Source organism: Trachurus trachurus (genome assembly GCF_905171665.1).
Source record: "Trachurus trachurus genome assembly, chromosome: 14".
NCBI lineage: Eukaryota > Metazoa > Chordata > Actinopteri > Carangiformes > Carangidae > Trachurus > Trachurus trachurus.
In genome coordinates this window covers 10,239,498-10,260,183 of record NC_139903.1, presented here as the reverse complement: position 1 = coordinate 10,260,183, position 20,686 = coordinate 10,239,498, and the positions used below count along the sequence as shown (strand labels likewise).

Below are 20,686 nucleotides of genomic sequence, written 5' to 3'. Positions count from 1 at the left end.
AATAAAGAAAATAAATACGCTGCAGGCTCACATATAGGAGAATACTTACCATTGGAATAATGGTGGGGGCCTCACACACAGCCAAGGCAGCAGCAGACGAGGGGTCGGCCCAGGCCTTCGCGTACGAGGCAGCTGAGAGAAGACCTTCTGAGTGGAGAGCATGAGGAGGGTTGGCAGCAGCCTCCACTGTGAGGCCACTGTTGTGTGTGTCTGATGGCAAAGTGCTGGGCAGCATGGAGGCTTTGGCAGCAGAGTTTATGTAGGACGGCGGTGATGGCATACTACTGGGACCTACTGGGCTGCAGGGGAGCGGGGCTGGCACAACTGGGGCGGTGATAGCTGGTCCGGCCATGATGGCGGGCAGCTTGGAGGGCACATTGACAGGCAAAGAGTCACAGGACTCCCCGTGGGCGGACATGGTACGGACAGTGAGCTCCTGAGCTGCCTGCAGGGACTGGATCTGAGAGGGGCCCAGCAGGGCACTGCCCGCTGTTGGGGACGACACCTCCAGCACCTTGGATGGTAGGACGACAAGCACATGTCACAATGACATTGTAAAACCTGGCATCAACAATTGCAAATGCAAAATAACCGTGCAAAAACAATAACCTCATTTTTTAAATCATGTTTAGATCGTTCTTCTTGCACTAATATTAAGATGCTTTATTTACAGACTCCAAGCCCAATGATAATAAAAAAACTTGTATTGTAGTGTATTTAAATTATGTGTTGTATTTAAATTGTCTTCAGGCTGATCCTTTTGCACTAGTGCAACTAGTATATTTTTATTGCTTTAGACATTGTAGGATATATTTTATCACATTTTTCCTCTTTGTATGTTATTTATTTCCTTTGCACATTTCCTTTTGGAGCAACCTGCCATAAGAATTTCCTTAGGGATGAATAAAGTTCAATCTAGTCTAATCATATTAAAAAAGGAAATTGTTTGGCTGTAACTAATTTTCAACAAAAAAAACCCTTCTTACCTTTTTCTTGTCAGCATATATAGTGTATCCAGTGACACGGACTCCATTGGAGGTCCCAGCAGCATCTATAGTGACTGGCAGCCAGCTGATGAGGGCGATGCCCGGAGAGGGGCCGTGCTCCAGCTGAACGTCCAGAGGAGCATCAGGGGGACCTGCAGGGAAAAGCATCACACCGCAGCCAGTGGCAAGCAAACGGTGGGGTGGCATTATTATTATATGTATTTACATGGTCAAGAGAATAGCTCACAACTATTGAAAATGCATTGCTTGGGATAAGAAATAATCATCACAAAGGGAACATGATTTCACCAAGAAAGTTGCCTCTACACTCTACAGGGACAGCAAGAAATTTTGAAACCATATACCTGGGTTCCCAGAGTGTGGGCATGAAACTTAAGCAAATTTGAATGGTCACTTACAATGAAATACAATGTACATCTGCTATGACACTGATCAGAAATATGCATCCTACAGGCCTACATGAAAAATAAAATACTGTTAGCTGGAAAGAGCAGAATGGCATTATGGTACCACAACCTGACATCAAATGATGTTCAGGACCGAAAACTCAATTAAAAAACATTGATGACACAGTTTTAATCGAAATATCAGAACCTCACATTCACCTCCCCCACATAAAAGCCTGTCTCTATATTAATACATGTACAACGTGTTCTCAAACTACAGGGTGTAGGTGCAGATCAGATATGTGATTGCACAATGTGCTTTGGTTATTTAATGAAGGAAATGTGATTCTGCATAGCTCACAACAGCAGCTCTCATAATTAAACTTATGACCTTGTGTAGGAGGTAGACAATAAATCACTACTGAATATAAGACATTCTCATTTGTACTCAGAGATACAACACATTGGGTTAACATTTGGCTCTGGTAAATGCTCTGTCTGGGAGAAGCTATAGGAACGCTCACCTACCGGGCAAGCCCATGATATTAACTTATGAATGTGACTGCCTGAACAACAATCAGTGATAGCTCTCTAGCTGTCTACACAAAGGTTTTGTAAACTTCTGCACAGGATACACACACACATGCACGCACACACAGACACACACACACACACAGATAATATATATTTTCTATGCTAAAGATTGATGTTTGCAATATTGAACATGGATGTTATGTACTAAATATGTTTAAATTACAAATCTTATACCAATAATGTACTGTCAAATTTCCATACGGATGTGCTGTGTGGATAAATCTCAAAATCTAATGGCATCAACCATTTTTACAGAGCTACAGCATCAGGATGCAATCATCATTCAGAAAAGAAAATCTTGATCTGGACTAAACACTTGACCTACATGCTCTTTCTTTTACCCAGGTTAAATGATTGGTTTGACTCCCAATGTGAAAAGTGTGATTGACTGATTGATGATGTAAGTGTGGACACCTTCAGAGATGTCAGAGAACCTGCTAGATCCTGACCTGCCATCAGCGTGGTGAAGGTGATTGTAGTGCTTCTGTGTTCACGTCGCTCCACAGGTAACTCCCATGGCGTGCGGTGCGGCCGTGCCTCCACTTTGACTGTGTATTGCAGGCTGGGCAAGAGGTTATTGAGGCACAGCGAGTAGCAGCCAGCCTTCACCAGCTCACACTCCTCCTCGTTCAAGGACACAATGTGCACATAGTTACTATTGCTGGGCAGCCAGGTCAGGTTGGCAGAGGTGGCGGCGATCCTCTCCACACGCAGCTGTGTGGGCGCCACGCAAACGTCCCGACCGACCAGCATGCTGCAGCGCAGCTGGTCCGAGAGGCCCTTCTCCGTGAGGCTCTGCACTGACACGCGGTAGGCCTTGAGGTTTATGTCGAGCCGCTCCAGCACTGCTTTGGTCTGGGCACCGAAGGGCACATTGAACCGCAGCTCCTGGTCCACGTACACATTATAGCTCCACACATTGCCCCACCCAGCCGGCACCAGCGGAGGGTCCCAGCCAATGATGATGCTCTTGGCAAGCTGCTTGATGAGGGTGAGCTTACGTGGGTAAGGCACAATGTCCACTCCCACCTCCTCCAAATCCAAGTCCAGGCCGTTGGTGAGGGGGGCTGGGACAGCCAAGGCCGATGCTGAATCCGAGGGGGCTGAGGCGGGGCCAGAGGCGGCGGGGGCCTCTGTCACTTCTGAGGCGCTGGCGCCTGTGTGGAGGTGATGCTGGTGGCTGGCACTGTGCAGGCTGCTGTCTAGCACGGAGTTATGGGACATGTCCCCTGTCTCTGGATGGTGAGCGCTCATGACATCGTCGTCCGATACGCGCTCCACAAAGTTAGAGGGGACCAGCCCTCTCCGACCGTCCATCAGCTCACCTGGAAGAATCCACAGTAACACACTGAATACCACGGACACACAAGAAGAACACATTGATACAAATAATCCTCCTCCTGTCGTACCTTCATAGAAGCCATCGTCATCCATGTCTCCATACACGTAGATGTATTCTCCGGCAGTAAGGGGCAGCTCCACCTCAGGGTTGTCGTTGGGGCCATCATATGGATTATAGCTGTGCAAAGAAAATTTAGGAAGGAAGGAAGTTTTTTCATCACCCATTATCAAACACTGATAATGTCTGCGTTTAATACTTACCTATATCTTGCGATGAAAACCTGAAGCTTTGCTGCCCCTCTGCTGGCTGTGTAAGGTGCCGGGGCCACATCAATGTCGAGCTCCTCTACTTCACTGGCAGTGTCCACCTGAAACACCAGGAACAGGTGAATCACTGGGACTTTCAAGCAGGTCTTAAATTGTATGCATTAATATCAAAAAATATATTTCGTATTAAAAATCGTATTATTGCTTCATAAAGGTTGGAAATAGTTTTTCACCGTTTTAGAGAAATTTTGATTCAACTTTATTATAAATAAATAATTTCTGTCTAACATTGAAACCTGCCTCCATCAGAGAATACTATCACTATTAGATCTGGATTTAGGTAATTATCTGTGTACAGTACACATGAAAAATGTTATCTTTGCAGGCAATGGCTGTTTGGGAATGACTGTAGAGGAAATAATTGTGTTTAATTGTAATTTTGTTTTTCAGTTTTTGTTTGAGTGGGGGTACAAATCTGACTGTACAGACAGAAATGTATTTACTGTAAAAGCAGAACGGGTTACTGGTCGTCATAAACGACTGCACACAGGGAAAATACAGTGTTCTTATTATATGGTGATATATAGTCATGAATAACTGATGCTGATGTGGTGTTTGATCTCCAATTTTACCGACTACACACAATACAGTTTGAGATATTGTTTATTTATAGCTCCCTGGAAACCTTTTTAAGGATAATCACATACAACTACTACTGTATAACCTTCATAATCCACAGTGGCCAGTGGATTATTTCACTTAATATGAGCTTTATTGAAGTGCGGGGGAGACGAGTGACAAGATGAGAAGACCACCGACCTGTCCGCCACACAAGACCACACGCTGACTCTTTGGAGACACGGTGGCACACACACACACAAAAAAAAACTACATACAAATGATTTCTCTCATGTATGAGCAGAGGAAGCTCTCATGTGTTTAGCTATAGCCTGTACTCGCGTGAGATGACACAGAGGTTAAGGAGGGCTTTTTAATCCATTAAATCCACACAATCAATGTGCTTGTGCATAGCTGTCTTGGTAATCTTGATGAGGGATGCTTGTCTATGTAGAGACAAAGAAAGCAAAGAGGTTGCCAGCAGGGGGTCCTGCAGAGTGATGTAACCTATATAAACACCAAGAGGCCAGAGAAGCATTTTCACAAGGTGAACCTGGGTCTAAAATTCAGTATATTAAAGGGGACCTTATTTCTAGCATAAAATACAATCATTTACTCACCTAGATAACTTTGGTGTCATTACAAGTCGTTCCGATGAAATTAGATCCAGCCGAGAGCCACGTATATCCATATAATGTGAGTCTATAGGGCAGCGGAGTGCAGCCTCTAAATAACACATTATCTGCCGCGAAACTCGTTCATTTCACCAATATTTTGTTATGATACGCTAGTGCTATTCCCCTCTGAGTCCGGGGTTAGCTGTTATCAACATCCAGGGTCTGTATGTTGACCTACTAACCTCTGACCTGGATGATATCATGATAATAATGATTCCACTTCGGCATTCGGGAGAGGAAGCCTGTGGAAGCTGAACTCCGTCCAGCTGGTCATTTTGTTCTGACAAGTCGGAAACACGCAGAAATGAACTGTAGCTGTAGCATTAGCAGTAGCAACTAGCCGGGCCACGCAGCACTCAGAGATGACATCATCCAGGTCAAAATATTGGTGAAATGAACGAGTTTCGCGGCAGATAATGTGTTATTTAGAGGCTGCATTCCGCTGCCCTATAGACTTGCATTATACGGATATACGCGGCTCTCCGCTGGATCTAATTTCGTCGGAACGAATTGTATAGATTATACAGATTGTAAAAAAACGGCAATTCCCCTTTAAAAGGTTCTGGCAGCTTTCAAATGAGGGAGCAAAATTAGTTAGAGTTTCAAAGAGGCCATTTCAAGGGGATGCTGACAAAATGGAAAAGTGTGAGGTGATTCTTAAATTCTTAAAATAATCTTTTCTTAATATACGATACTTTGTTGGGGTTGTACCTCGTGTGTGGGGCTTGATTTGTGCGGACTGAGGTGCGTGTCAGACTTGGGGGTGAGGTGTGCTGTCTCTGACTTGCTGGAGGAAGAGCCTGACTTGCTGACGCTGATGGTGGGCAGCTCTCGGTGTTTGGTGACAGGCGAGCGCTCCACCCTGGATAACCCTGCCGCGTGGGGGGTGGCCCCCATCCGCAGCGCAGCGGCCACATCTAGCAGAGCGAGAAAGAGAGGGAGAGAGAGAGGGAGGGAGGGGATAATACATAATCCGTGACTTCAACAGACACTTCCAGTCCTCTCACTGGTGGTTAACCCGGCTGAATCCGTCAGCATTCAGGTGGGTGAGGCCGCTGATTGTCATGCAGGAGGCTCAAGGTTGAACCTGGCTGATTAAACGTTGGAGGAAAAATCCCGTCTCCATCTGTCTGAGGTCAGAGGTCACACTACCTCGTGGCAACGTGTTGTCACACCAATGCTGTTAAGGGGCTTAACTGGTTCCACGGTCCACAGACATTTCTCTGACCGTCATGAGATGGTGAGAAATACAGACAAGCTCTGTTAACGGTGTTGGACTGAGACGGGGCGGGGGTGGGTGAGATGACAGAACATGCCGTGCTTTTGTGACCGTGCCCAACACATATTATGGGTAACAGAGACAGAGAGCGTACCGAGCGGATCATTACCCTCGGGGCAGGAGAGAGTGTCACCACCCTCGAGACTCCAGAAGGCTATTTCACCCAGAGACACCATATCCCATGAGCCACCAGTGCAGTCTAAAAACATATGAACAAGTGTAGGAGAAAGAGGTTGGATACAGACATTAGGAAAAAGCTGTGGACTAGATTTGCACTGTTAGTTTCAGGGCAGCTGTGGACGGGACTGCATTACGATGGGTATTTTAAAAACGCTTTGGTTGTTGACATCATTTCAAATGTCACAGCATTAAACCACAGCAGAAGTAGAAGAAGCTGAGATGTGACACACACAGTGCATTAAGATCAGTTCATGTGCCCTTTAAAAAAAAAAAGGAAACTAAGGTCAATAACCAAACAATCCCTTTGAATAATGCAAAAATACTAAAACCTGAAAAGAAGCATCCCTGATGGGACTGTTTAAAAAAGGATTTGGATGCTATTGATGCGCCGCGGGTGGAGTGGCGCTTTATTTTCTAAAGCCGAGCTATCAGGACTCAATGCCTCTTTCAGTGACAAGTTTCCTTTTGAAAGAAATCAAACATAAAGCATATATACAATAAAAGCTGAATACTGTTTAAATAATACTTGAACTCAGAGTTTATGGCTGTTGACACCACTGTGTAAATGAACCAAAGCTATTAATTTATTTTGCCTGGTTTTTAAATACACTCTTTCCACCATAACACGATTTAAGTTGTGTTTTTGGCTGTGAAGACGTGTCCGTGCTGCTGTGGCTCACCTCGCTCTGTAGTCAGGCCCACTCCGTTGGTCAGAACAGAGAGGCTGGGGTTGTTGAGGAGGCTAGCGCCGGCCAAGTCCACCTTGGAGGCCTGCAGTCGAAACTTCTCCAACTCTGTGGAGAGCAGGCCGAACTGTTCGCTCTGGCTGCGACATTTCTCCTCCAGGTCTCGTACCTTTGACTGCGAAAAACATGGGGAATAAATGTATTTGGTATGAACACAGTTTTTTAACCAAAAGAGCAATACATCTAAAAGAAAAAGGGGAAATTCCACCTTTCTACACTATTGAAAATTATATTATTAATTTGTGATAATCAATAATACTAAAAGTAACTGCTTGATGAATATCTATAATTTAACATTTCTTCTTCTTCTCTGTGTTTTATGGTGAATTTCTCCTTTTAGAGGATCACAACTGGTTTACTGTAACACATCAGTCATGTGGAGGATAATGACTCCATGAGAGTAAGGTAAGGTAAACTTTAATTTGTCAGTGTCATGCAGAAACCTTTGATGCTTTTACAGCTACAACTATGGAAACCCCTTTATTTAATCATTAACAAACAGGCACATTTATCACATCAAATTTCACATTTGATTTTACACAGCTGCTATTATTTTTGCACATTTCTGCTTACATAGGGTATAAATAAGTTATTACAAAACAGAGTATTACAGTCTGAGGTTAGGTTTCTGCAGACAGACAATATAAACCGTCACTGAAGCACAAGTTACGGCTGCAAACACAAAATGACAAGCGATTACAGGCCTCAGAGGGGAGAAAATGAGAGGGAAATAAAGGCGGGTAGTTTTCTGGTGAGATGGGAAACAGTAGTACAAACCAGAGCTGAAGGGTATGGTAGGTTGTAAGAAGTTATAGACTGTGCTTCTGTTACACACTGCAATCACTTTAACAAAGTCAGACAACAGCGTTATTTGCCAGAACACTACAGAGGTTGGCCTCAGCCCTGCTGAGTTTCTATATGTGGCTGAATTCACTTCCGGTTGCGGTGGGAGTTTCCTGGCAGGCTGATATGACAAAAGCCTGTGCACGAAACTGTCTGAACAACATTTCCTGTTAGCTCTCACCTACGCAAACCCACCAAGTGTGCAGTCAACTGTTATCTGGCTAAACTGAACTGAGTAGTGGTAGTGAGTAAACTAACACACTGTGAGAAATCACACATCCACCTCGAAGGAATACTCTTAACATCCTCTGTGATGTGTTACGCTCATGTCAAAGACACGTTATACTTCAGCGTATTAAGTTTGACCAACATGCCAGCAAGACAAGCTTGATAAGTGTGTCCAGAAAAGCTGGGAGTGATAACTATGCCACAGTGTTATCTGGCACAGTGTGAATGACCTGATTTATACACACTTTGGTAACCTGAAAACTGTATCAGAATAAAAAATGTCCCCTGTAGCCACAACTCAAGTATACCTACATAACACAAATGGTGCACAATCCTGATTCTGCTCTGCCAGCTTGAAGGATTTCAACAAATGGTAACTGGGTGCGGTGGGTTTATCTAAGGGGGCTAGGGAAGGTTTTCTGGCGAACCAGTACATATTTCAGCCCAGGTAAAACAGGCTAAGGGTTAACAGTACCTGCATGCAGTCCAGTGTACTCTGGTTAGCAAAAAGGTAACACAAAGGACAAAAAAAGGTAAACAAAAAGCAAATACATGCTTGAGAAAAAAGGAATCTGGGAAAGATAAAACAGATTAATAAAGTAGAAACACAGCAGTCTGAGTCCAGGTCGACGAGATAATCCCTGTCAGGAGCCAGTATCAGTAGAACGTCTCTTGGCCTTCAGCAGCCAACACCTGCCTTCTGCATAAACACACACAGGCCTTACAATCTGTCAAACAAAATCTTTTTAACAGATTGAGAGAGGCTGTGTGTGTGTTGACTTGGCAACAAAAGCTCAGGCTCTTGAGAGGGAAAGAGACTTTCTCCTGTGATGCTTTGGGTTTAAATAGAGAGACAGAAAGTGAGAGAAACAAAGCGGGAGGAAGGAAACGAGCAGTTTTTAAAAAACAGGAGCAGCTATACTCTACCAGCTCCCTCCGCAACACAAGCTGAGTCAAATCCTAAAATAAAATACACACTTCTTTTAGGAACAAAGTCTGGTAAGAAAAATGACACTGTAAAATAAGGAGCAGACAAACACAGTCATCAATAGTCATCAATTTTTTGAGTTCTGCTGTGGGCTCTTTAGTTTTTTTTTTTCACTACTCAAAAACCAGCAGCCAGTGAGACAGACGGGGACTGCAACCGTCATCGACTGTCTGGACTCGTTTTCAATTCAAAGTGCGTTACGCTCACTCTGCGAGCGTACACGAACGTCACACAACAGCAGAGAAGCCATCTGTTCAAACGGTTTTTCAGGCCCATGAGTGTGACAAAAATAAAAGAACTTTCTGCAACTGCTTCTCTGCCAGGTGTTTAGATAAGAATAAAGAGCCTATTGTACTGTGTCCATGCTGTGCTGTGCTTTTTGTCTACTCAGAAAAGTGAAAGAATCAAATCATTATACACCAAGAATCACCTTCAATAATAAAATTAGATTTGGTCATAGACAGGACTCGGGCAGTGGTGAAAAACCTCAGTCTGCTTCAGCATTGGGAGTCACTTCCACTTCTTTGTTTGACTTTACTAGACATTTTTGAATTGTATTTTGGTAACTCCTGGTAGAATCTCAGGGCTTTTGCTGTGAGAACATATCAGCCCTGCATGGTACTGTACTGTATGAACATCATTTAATTGCTTGTCTCCTCTGAGGTGCAGTCACAGTGGTGTAATACAAACTCACCTCCAGCATCTGAACAACTCCTTCATGCTCCCTCTTGGCGAATAACTGAGCCTGATGATTAAAAGACATAAAAGGCAGTGCAATGTTGGTTATTAGCTCATAAAATAATAATTCAGAGCACACAGAGAGCTCAGAGCTTCATATGTGCCCAAAGGTTGCCTCCTGCTGGACGAGATGCCCCATTTCCCATAGTTAGGCTCCAAGCAACCAAAGGGGGTCATAAGAATTTAATTTCAAGCAAAAAAAAAAAAAAAAATTTTAAACATGGCGAGTGTATGAAAGGTGACTGTCCTCACCCGCTGTAACCGTTTGATTTCATCCTGTTTGAACTTAAGGATAGCCAGTGCCTGCTCATGTTCCAATTCCAGCTGCTGCCTTCGCTCGGCGACCTCTCGCATATGCTGTTTTGAAAGAAAAATCATCAGAAGACAATGGTAAAGAGTGAAACTGAAAATCCTACACAGAGCACCTGACCCAGACTGTACCTTTAGGACCTGCTCTAGGTTCTCCAGTTTGGCACGGAGTCTCTGGTTCTCCTCGAGAACTGAATTGTGTTGAGCGGTCACTTCAGAGAGATCTTCCCTCAGCTCCTCATTCTCAGCCCGAGTCTTGAGAAAACAGGATTTGAACCTATTAGACTTGACATTGCTTACTAAAATATTATTCTAACAGCTTTGCCAGAGATCCAGGTGAGCTAGGTGATTAAAAAAAACATAGGATGGAGCTCGACACTGACCTGGTCGAGCAGCTGTGCCTTCCTCCTGAGGAGATCTGCCTCCTCCTTTAGTTGCTCATTTTTGCCTTGCTCATCCTCAAGCTGGCTCTCCTGTTACAAAAAAGTTAAAGAATAAGATAAACCTGAGGACACCCAAGTCTCCCATGCCAACACCATGTCCAATAGACTAGTGTTAAACTAGACTGGAGGACAGCCAGACAGCACATGAGAAGGAAAGGAAACTTCTTACCAAATCCAGACATCTCTTCTGTCGCTTCTTTACTTCATGCTCAAGATTTTCACATTCTTTTCTCTTCTTGCTCAGCTCACTTTCCTAAACCAACAATGACAACAAAGCATAAACAACAACACCAAATCCTAATTCTGAAATCTGACAGCAGCTCTGAAATTAGATCTAGTTATTTAGATGGTTTTAAACAGAACAAACAGAACACACCCTCCAATAAAGGGCAGGATATACTGTAATATAATGACACGTGATTTGTATTTACATTCTGCAATACAGAATGTATTGGCTTTAGTTTCCATACTGACCTCTGACATGACAGCAATGAGGTATTATAAAGCTTAGCATCCTTTAATTATTCTAAATGCAGCTTACATGCAGGACCAGCATAGGAGAAATCAGCTTATTTCAGCATGGCCACAGGACCTCAATCAAGTATTACCACTGTGACCGAGTGTGTGGGGGAAGCTAAAAAACACACAGGCTAATTGCAGACCACCAGCAGCCGACTGGAAGAGATACTGTATGCTCACCAGTAGCAACACAGCAAGACATTAACGATAATTAAACTGCAATCTGTGGTCTGGTTTGCTTGACTGTGTATTGTCAGCTCAGCTTTATAGACCTGGAAAACGTGTCCCGTTGTACTCAATGGAATTTGGCATTTAACACTTTATTTGGATTGGATTGTCCAGTTCTGTGAGCTGAAGTCATCTGTTGGACCACCATGCTCCTCATATGATGCACATGGAGCTGTCAATCATTGTTCTTCAACTCTGTTTTTCACATGTAGCCCACACAATGCACAGAAGCTATTTTAATGGGACTTATATAGTGTATATGGTTAAGAAAAAGTGATATTTTCATTTGCACCCCTGGAGTCAGGTTTATAATTCAGACTACGAGTTTATTTAACAGCCTTGCTAGCAGGTCTTGTAGGGTGACCTTACAGTTGGCGCTGTAGTGTTTTAGACTATGGTAAATGCTAACACTCACATTGACAATGCTTACAATTAGTCCGCACAAAACAAAGCCGTTGGTCATAAAATAGATTGTTCTGCCAAATCCAAATTTGGACTTGATCATGTTGCCACATGAAAAGTGAAGGAATCACTGGGCACTGGGCACCGTGAATGTTTGCACAACATGTCATATATATCATGCAGTAGTTATGGAGGTAATTTAGTCTGGACCAAACAACATTGCAAGTGGCTAAAAATAATAACCTGCACGCTTTCTGAGCTAAATTAGTTTTTAGGGAACCTCAGTGTTTACTCAGCTGATGGACATCTCTCTGTCACTCCGTCATGCTCTGGGATGATGCATGTTCAACATCCCCTTAAAATCAGAACAACAGACTCCCTTCATAGTTCTGCAGCTTTGATTAGGACAAAGTCTAGACATTTGATCAAACTGTGCATGTACATTTTGGAGAACAAAATAAAAGTTGCACACTACTTCTTAAAAGAAGTGCCGTGGTACACGGACACAAAACTGCAGTATCAGATGTGGCTGATACATGCAAGAGCACAGAGGGTGGAGCAAGTGTGATACTGAAGGACAGAACTCATGGATGGAATAATAACTGATGCCCAGATGATAATAAATGTAGCTTTCTGCTTCGCAATTAAATCCATCCTGTAATGTTGGCATGCAGCCACTACACTAACACCAAGACTGCAAACTGTCTTAATCTGATGCAATAACAATATCCTAACTCCTAAATAAAACAACAACCTCCAATTTCCATCCTGACAGAGAGTGAATATAGATCTGAGAGGGACTTTGGTCTATTTAAGCCATGAGACCAACTTCTAGAGTCAGCAAGGCCAATGTGCTGCTCTTCTGTTTCCAAGGGACAAGATCAAAATAATCCCAGCATTACATAACAAATCTGACTCCAGTTTTTCCTTCAGTGGCCGTCAGCTCAGCCACTGCACTGATATTCAAGCCTCAGTTTCACATGAAAAGTGCACTGTGGATAACAAAGCGCTCTCTCCACAATTAGGCACAATATGTAATTATTGCTGCAAAAAGATGTATCAGACTCTCCTTGGGGACTGTTCAGAAGAAATTACTGGGTTTCAAAACCATGTTGGTGACATTTAGCAAACCCCAGCAGCTCTAAACCTGTAATTTCAACAATAACACGCAACAACTCTGCGGCATGTTCGTACTGAAAATACACTACATGGTTGTGCTTTGAATGTCCCCCTACATGTCAAAGCTATTTTTAAAAGTATCAGCTATCTATGTATAGTAGAGGATGATCTCACCAGAAACTGTAGGCGCTGCTCCTCTGTATGTTCCTCCTGATGGGAGGGGGTCGGGCTGAGGCCCGGTGAGGGCGTCACTCGCTGCCCCGACTCCTCCTCCTCTCCGGGAGTCTTCTCACACCTGGATGGAGCTTCATCTAATGCCACACACGGGGTCTCTCCTGCAACCTGACAGGGGCACGAAGAATCATCCCGTCAGTGGATTCATTGACATTTGAAAAAGCCAAACACACACACGGTGTTACGCTACAAAATCTTCAGCTTTGATCGTAGTAACATCATCAACCAGGGAGAGAGGAACACGTGTGATTGTCATACTGTACAGCAACACTTAACATTACAGCCCCCTGCTGTGAGTGAGGGATTAGCTGCAAGCCTCCTTCCCAGTGGTCCAACTACAATCAATGAATAATCCAGGGGGAATCCCTCGAGCCTGCAACATGGCTGGAACTCATTAGCAGGGAGCCCGTCCTTTCTAATTAGGTTGCACGTTAATGACTTGAATGTTTCACAGTTGGCTACTTTTTAAACTAATTGCAGCTGCACGTTCATCTTTATAACTTGCATGATTTGTCAAACTGGGATCCAGGTGGGGGACAGGCTGACATTGGTTAGGGGTTAAGAGTCGGGAATCAGTATCTAATTTTAGAGCAAACCTACTTATGCTCAGAGTAGAACTGTGCTAGTGCAGCCAAGGCCATGACCCAATAACAGGATCAAAGGCACTCTGCCACGTGCAGCAAAGGGGATCTCTCCTTTACACTCTCCTTTCCTTTACATTGTTAGTCACTAAAAAAACAACAACACTCTAGACTTCAGACACAGTTTCCACTGAGATCATCAGCCCATTGTACAAAGATGACAATTTCTCAGCGGGGGAACAATTAAACCTGTGAAATACCCCCACAAACTCATTTACAAGTGTTGTTTCAGATCAACAGGACTGTTCGCAAAAAGGAAATACTCAGTATGGTTTGTTCCACACTGTCTTAGTTTCCATTAGCAAGTATGTCTACGGTTTTATCATAAAAAACACAACAGGAAAAGAAATTATTCACCAAATCCAGCAAAGGAAAAAAAAGGATGTCTCACTATGATCTGACAGCAATGACTTGCAATATATGTTTATGACTATTTTATAAATGAAGCAAATTCTGATGAAAATAGCTACATTTGATAGATTTAATGAAAGAATAGGTAGATATTCTGGGATATCCTGCGACCATGGGCTGTTTTTGTTTTGCGATTTTAGTTTACATATCTCTAAACATATGAAATACTAGACACATTCAACATTAAATATTCATGCATGAAGCTGCAGTGAAACAACAAATCTACTGTCCTGTGAAACCTCATTTAACCAACTTTAATCCGTCATGTTAGAGTAGACATATAGTGAAGTCCATGCAGTCCCACTTTATGATACTAAAAATGAACTGACTTGACAAGACTTGATTGAGCTGATGTGTGCAGGCATCACTGTCACTTAAAGAAACCTGGCAATAACACGGCAAGATGGTTCTTTGACTTTATTTCATTAAGCATCTTCATTGGCTTTGTTTCATATCTGACATGCATTTTTGCCTGTGCACTTGCGTTGCACCTGTAACCTCTGTATTACTGTACCTCCACAGGCCTCCATCTGAATGTATCCTGGCACCACACTATTAAAAATCTGCTAAATACGTGTTGGTTAAACAACACAGGTGTTTAATATAATTGTATCTTTCTCTCCCATCGTTTGCAGCAAGTACGGTAGTGATGGTTTGTTGTTTTAAAGTAACACAGAGGACCTCAACATGGGGTCGCTAACTCATTGTGACACTTCAGAACCAATTCGATGGCATGTCTGTGAAGTTAAGCGAGGCTATCCCTGGTTTATCTTTTGGACAGGGGACCAGATGGTGTTAGTAGTGGTGACGAAGGGCCAGCAGGAGGCACTAATTCCATTGGCCCCCGTACAAAAACAGTGCACAGGAATGACGGGCCTTAAACAAATGCTCTGCTGATTTTTTCTCTTCCCGATTCCTGTTAGTTGTCATTAAACGCCTCATCACATCCACCACGAGTGCGGACGTGCCGGGTGACCCCAGCGTCCAGGTTAAATGTCCGTCTTTCTATTAGGTGAGTCGTGGATAAACCAGTTGGTCTCCTTGTGATTCCTAATTAGCTTGCAGCTCTTCATACCCCTCCGCTGGGCTGGCTTAAGTGAGCAGCGTTTGTTGCTACAGTCTGGCCGCCATGCAGCAAAGTGGGAGTGACACACTAGTAAGATCCAGTATGCCAATCTGGAAAAAGCCCACCAAAACCCCCAGCGTTTCAGTCGCTACCTCACTCCTTTTTCTTGCTTGTCTTCTTATTTTCTTCTTCTGAAAGTTTCTGAATTATATGTCTGGAGGTCAAATCTCGTAAAAGAGCAAAAGAAAGTGGGAGCTCACAATGGAGAGTTCATAGCAAATATAGTCAGGGTTCAGGCAACGTGTGATATAATTCTGACATGGTTTTGCCGAATGAGCACAGAGGGAGGAATATTACATAATGCCTCATTTATACAATGTTATGAGGAATAAAGGGACTGTCATAGGGCGCATTAGACCAAGGCTTAGGCTATTATGAATCATTTCAAAGGTTTATGTGCCAACACACTAACCTAACAAAACTTATTGTGACCTAGCGAGCTGTGCATGTTTCACAGATTGCCCTCGGTCATAGTGTAGCTGGTGTTTAGGTCTCTACTCTGTCTATTATTGACAATTAAGACAAAAGGTCGTCAGATGAGGGAAATACTAGTGCTACAACAAATTGATCTACCCAATCTGACATTTTTGGGCAACAACAATCATGTGTTTTTATTTTTTTGTGTGCGCAATACACAGATGCAGTATGATTATATATTTGGAAACTCAATGTTATTCAGGTTTAAGTAGAATTTTATCCTGCATAAAGAACATAATCTTTCAGAGAATCATGTATACTTGAAACACAAAACCACAGTTACTACTTTTCTATCTTCTTTTCTATCTATCATGAATATCAAATGATTTTTTTTTAGGCATAAAAGTGTGAATTATGTTGGAGCATGCATGATAAGAATAGTAAGTGTAAACATTTGTATAGAGCCACCTAAGGACCACTCAGGCTTAGAAACTAATAATTTTAGATAGACAATAAGATGAATGAATAAATTACCTGGCATAATGGCAGTGTTTGTACTTGCATTACCCTAAATTGGCCAGGAACAGTCAGTCAGTTTATCAAAACAAATTACCATCCATAAGAAAGTATAAGCAAATATTAGGCTACTGTAAGATAAAACCTACAGACAGCTGTCATTTCCCAGGGGGCCAAGCTTTTGTTCACATCCTCAATGGTTTCTCCTTTTAGGCCTTATAAATAACACATTTGGTTCACGACTGCCCTATTCCACAATGCAACATTTTAGTTGACTTCACAGGCACTTGCTAAATTATTCAATATAAAGTATTCAAAAAATATCAAGGATGATATGTTTAGAATCAGAAGTATTACCAATGCATTGATAGCATCTAATCATTAAATTGTTGACGACCACCACATCCAACTGTATTTGTGCAAATATCTTTTTTATTTTATATTATTCTATTTTACACACTAGTGTTGTTGTTGCCATTTCTGCTCAGTCAGCAGCACACTTGAAGCACACTTACACTGTAGACAAACACACTCACACTCTAAAGCCATTAGGGTCAAGTTAAGTCAATCAGTCATTAAATCAAATCAGAATTAGTTGGTGGGACAAATCTAAACTAGCTCCATTATTACTTGACACTACAATTATTATAACATCAATTAGTGCTAAAAAGCCTCAACAGATGCTTCAGGAGGAGTTGGAGTGGTACAAGTGTAGGAATATTGTATTTCCTGGCAGACACATTTGTTCTACTCAATTCAATTCAGTTTTATTTGTCACTTTCATGAGAAACCATTTGTTTAACATGGGAGCGAGAAGCCGTTCTCCCTGTCATGTTGTATGCAAAGATAAAAAAGGATAAAAGAGATAAAAAGAGGGAGACATGTTTAAGACAAGGCAATAATTCTAAAATTCGAGACGGATGCAGTGTATAACTTATGCAATGTTGCAGCTTATTAATCGATATAACTTGGGCACATGTTTGTTATAACATGTATGAAATTCATTGAGAAATTGACAAGTTAAATCTAACACTGAGTTCAACGTCAGGCCAACATGCAGGGTGAACGTAAATTAGGCATTTGGAGCAGATCCAGCTTGACAGAATGTTTTTGCCACGTCAAAAACTCTGGAGCTGTTTTATTATATTTTCATTACAGATTTTGAGTTACTTTGGTTTCTCTTTTGACTCAGCTGAGTTATGACACACAGTAGCACACTTAAAACAAGGAAATTAGAGGTTAAATGCCTTTCCTTCTGCTATCTCTACTGACAAGTGTTGTTGTTAATATTTAAATGTTTATTTCAGGATTTTAGCAGTCTTCATAAGAATTTGCAGAGTGTAAACTTCTCCCAGTGACAAACTTTTATTTTAAAAGTAAATGACACTGAGGGGTGTGGCAGAGGTGACTGGAATAATAGGTGCATGCATAAAAACCTAATCATGGAAGTAATTGATATTGTAAATACTCCTCCTGTCCTGTTGGATGTGACTGTAAAGACAGTCATCATAAATCATCAGTCATTATAAATAAAAAGCCTGATGAAGAGTGCAGCCATGTCTGCAGACTCTCTTCACACTGAGGACACAGCAGGTAGGTGCCACCTCACGTCTTCCTGTTTGAGGCAGGTTCCCCCGCTCAGAAGCTCCCCTCTATCCGCACACGGCTTCACACGGTGAGGTGCCATTGTGGACACTTCGCACCGATGTGGTCCATGTTGCTAAAGGATCAAGTACACCCTGGGCCCATGCGTACTAAAGCAGGGTCAGATCCCATTCAGCAGGCCCTGAATGCCATAAGCACATTGGTGTAATCCCTGCAGACTACTGAAACGGGTAACTGGATCACTTCTTTTAAAAGCACCTTAATGGATTGGCCTGGCCGTTGATTTTCTTTTTAATACGGAGCATATCGATGTCCACCAATCAAACGCTCTACCACCCTGTCACTAAGTCGGTCCATCTAAATTCTACATCTGGAAGCTCCAAAATATGGCTGTTACAAAACCGGGTTCCTGACAGGCTGTCCTTGACTAGGCCTCTTGCATGTCCTATCTAATTTATAAGAAAGTGTCATCAGTCCCTTCACAGACAAGGAAGGGATTTACACCAGAATTTACTGACATGAATATTAAAACACAGACCTAAATGGAAAAATCCCTTTAGCTGCGAGTCATACCCTAGCGCTAACATGGAGGAGTAACATGTTAATAATCTTCCAGAATAAGCTTGTAGTTTTAATATCTGACACAAATGCATCACCCGCTGCCTTGAGCCAATTCTATCACACCCCTGGATTCGTCATGACACTCATTAGTTTTCAGTGTGAAGTCCCAACTTCCCAAAGTCCTGCACAGCTTCAGCCTCCCATCCAAGCAGACGCACATCTGAGGTTAACCAAGGAGAACTAACAGTGAAGCAACAGCACCTACACACACACGCACACACACAGACACACACACACACACACAAAATAAAACTCATAAGATGACGTACCCCCTTCGTGTGATCTGTGGCAACGTCAAGGCTTCCCTTGGCCTGCTAGTTATCCAGAGCAGGGCGAGATAGAAAAGTCTCTAGTGCGGCTGGAGTCTTACCTACCACCCAAAACCCTCTCACCGCTACCACAGCAACAGAGAGCGGATTACTGGACTGTACCATTCTGTTGTTAGAGGGGATTAGAGTTCACACAACATGGCCCCTTTCTGGGTGTGCGCGTGCCACTGGGAGTGTGTGTGTGTGCGTCCCACAAACGAGAGATTACCACAATCGGCATTCTCATTTGAGCTTCGCAGGCAGATAATTTTACTCTACTTCACATGCAGTGGAGAATTTTTACAAAAAAAAAAAAATTAACATACACTGGCTGTATGGCTTTAATGTGATGTAAACTGTAAGCTTTATAACTGGACCTTTTAATACACCCCTCAAAAGAACAGCAGGGGAATATTACAGATGTTCACTCATGTAGATAAATAAAACGTTAAAATTCAAAAAGCGCATACACTGCATTACGTAACCCATTTAAAACATTTATGATGCTGTATACGTGCAGTTTAAAAATTTTTAGCCAGTGACCGATATCTATCGATTCTCAAGTGAAAAATTGTTTCCAAGAACTGAATATAGAGGAGATCAGTAGTACGTGCAGAGAGGATCGGAGTGTGTGACTTTGGTATCTTTGATCAGGCCCAAGTTCAAGACAGGGAATCATCTCATTATGGCTTGTGGCAGATTAGTATCGGGTCCAACCACAAGCCATTATATAACACGGCAAAACAGCGCCCATGCCAATATAAACATACACTGGGCCTCTGAAAAATTGTACAGTACTGACCAACGTTTAATCCCAACTGAACTGCAGCACCAGAACCATTGACGAGCGCAGGTGTAATGTGATCCAGCTTGTGCTCAGTGGTTAAAAACGCACTTAACCCCAAACAAGCTGAAACATAATCATATCAGCTTTTCAGATTTTACACTGATTTACATTAAAATGTTTGGATCATTTTTGTCTGTTTAAATTAAATAGATAAATATCTTCACTGCACAGCAACTATGAATTAGCTTAACTGATCCCAGGCCCATAATTACAGTTGATTATTTGATGCCATCAGTTTTTAGTTTCACTCATTAGTCGAGGGACACCAACAGGGGTCAGTGTAGAGCTGCACTGTGCTCTGACATGAGGGGGTGACTTTACCTCCTCAGGACCCTCCTCCCTCTCGGTTTCGCCACATTTCTCGGGGCCGCCGGGGTCGGGACTATGGCTGTGCTGCTGCTGTGTGGAGGATGTGACGGACAGCTGCCTCTGGAGCCGCAGCACCTCCCTCTGAGACTCCTTCAGGAGCCTCTCAAACTCCACTCTGCCAGATGGATCAGGGGAACCCTACGCAGACATACACAACCACAACATCAGTTTGACATTTTCTCATTTCAATTTTAATAATATATTTTTGCATCTCAGATGTTTTTTCTTCTTTATTTTGCACCAACATATCATTAAAAATAGTATGAACAATTATTATGATTGGGATGTACGAAGAGGAGGTATGAAACCAGAAAAGGGCTTATATGAAAACCTCAACCATGAAGAACATAATCAAAAACCAAATTTGTTACAAATAAAGACAAGAAAAAAGGAATAATTAAATGATAACAAAAAATAAGTAGAAAAAAGTAACAATCAACTGAGTGATTATACACTAACAGTGAATATAGGAAAGAAAGGAAACATACAATAGGAAAGAAAGGAAAAATACAGATGGCTAAACTCATTCCAAGATTGAGCATCTCAATCAAACAATCTTTAAACCTGTGCACTGATCCAATCATATTTTTCCTGCAGTTTTAAAGTGAATTCAAATCGCTCAAGTGTTCAATAAATCATGATGAGTGTAATCTCTTTAAGTATAAAAGCCTAAAAGCAA

The 20,686-nt window shown here is 42.4% G+C and overlaps 1 protein-coding gene across 1 annotated transcript in view; it reads right to left on the bottom strand.

The window, feature by feature from the left end:
• Positions 1-20,686, bottom strand: part of tspoap1 (TSPO associated protein 1) — a 60,604-nt gene that overhangs the window by 13,831 nt on the left and 26,087 nt on the right. The window contains 16 exon segments of the mRNA XM_083987128.1: positions 50-514; positions 987-1,138; positions 2,437-3,312; positions 3,397-3,506; positions 3,590-3,696; positions 5,602-5,807; positions 6,279-6,368; positions 7,030-7,210; positions 8,642-8,662; positions 9,849-9,899; positions 10,145-10,249; positions 10,334-10,456; positions 10,585-10,674; positions 10,814-10,897; positions 13,087-13,254; positions 19,960-20,145. Coding sequence (XP_083843254.1) covers positions 50-514; positions 987-1,138; positions 2,437-3,312; positions 3,397-3,506; positions 3,590-3,696; positions 5,602-5,807; positions 6,279-6,368; positions 7,030-7,210; positions 8,642-8,662; positions 9,849-9,899; positions 10,145-10,249; positions 10,334-10,456; positions 10,585-10,674; positions 10,814-10,897; positions 13,087-13,254; positions 19,960-20,145 — 3,015 coding nt within the window.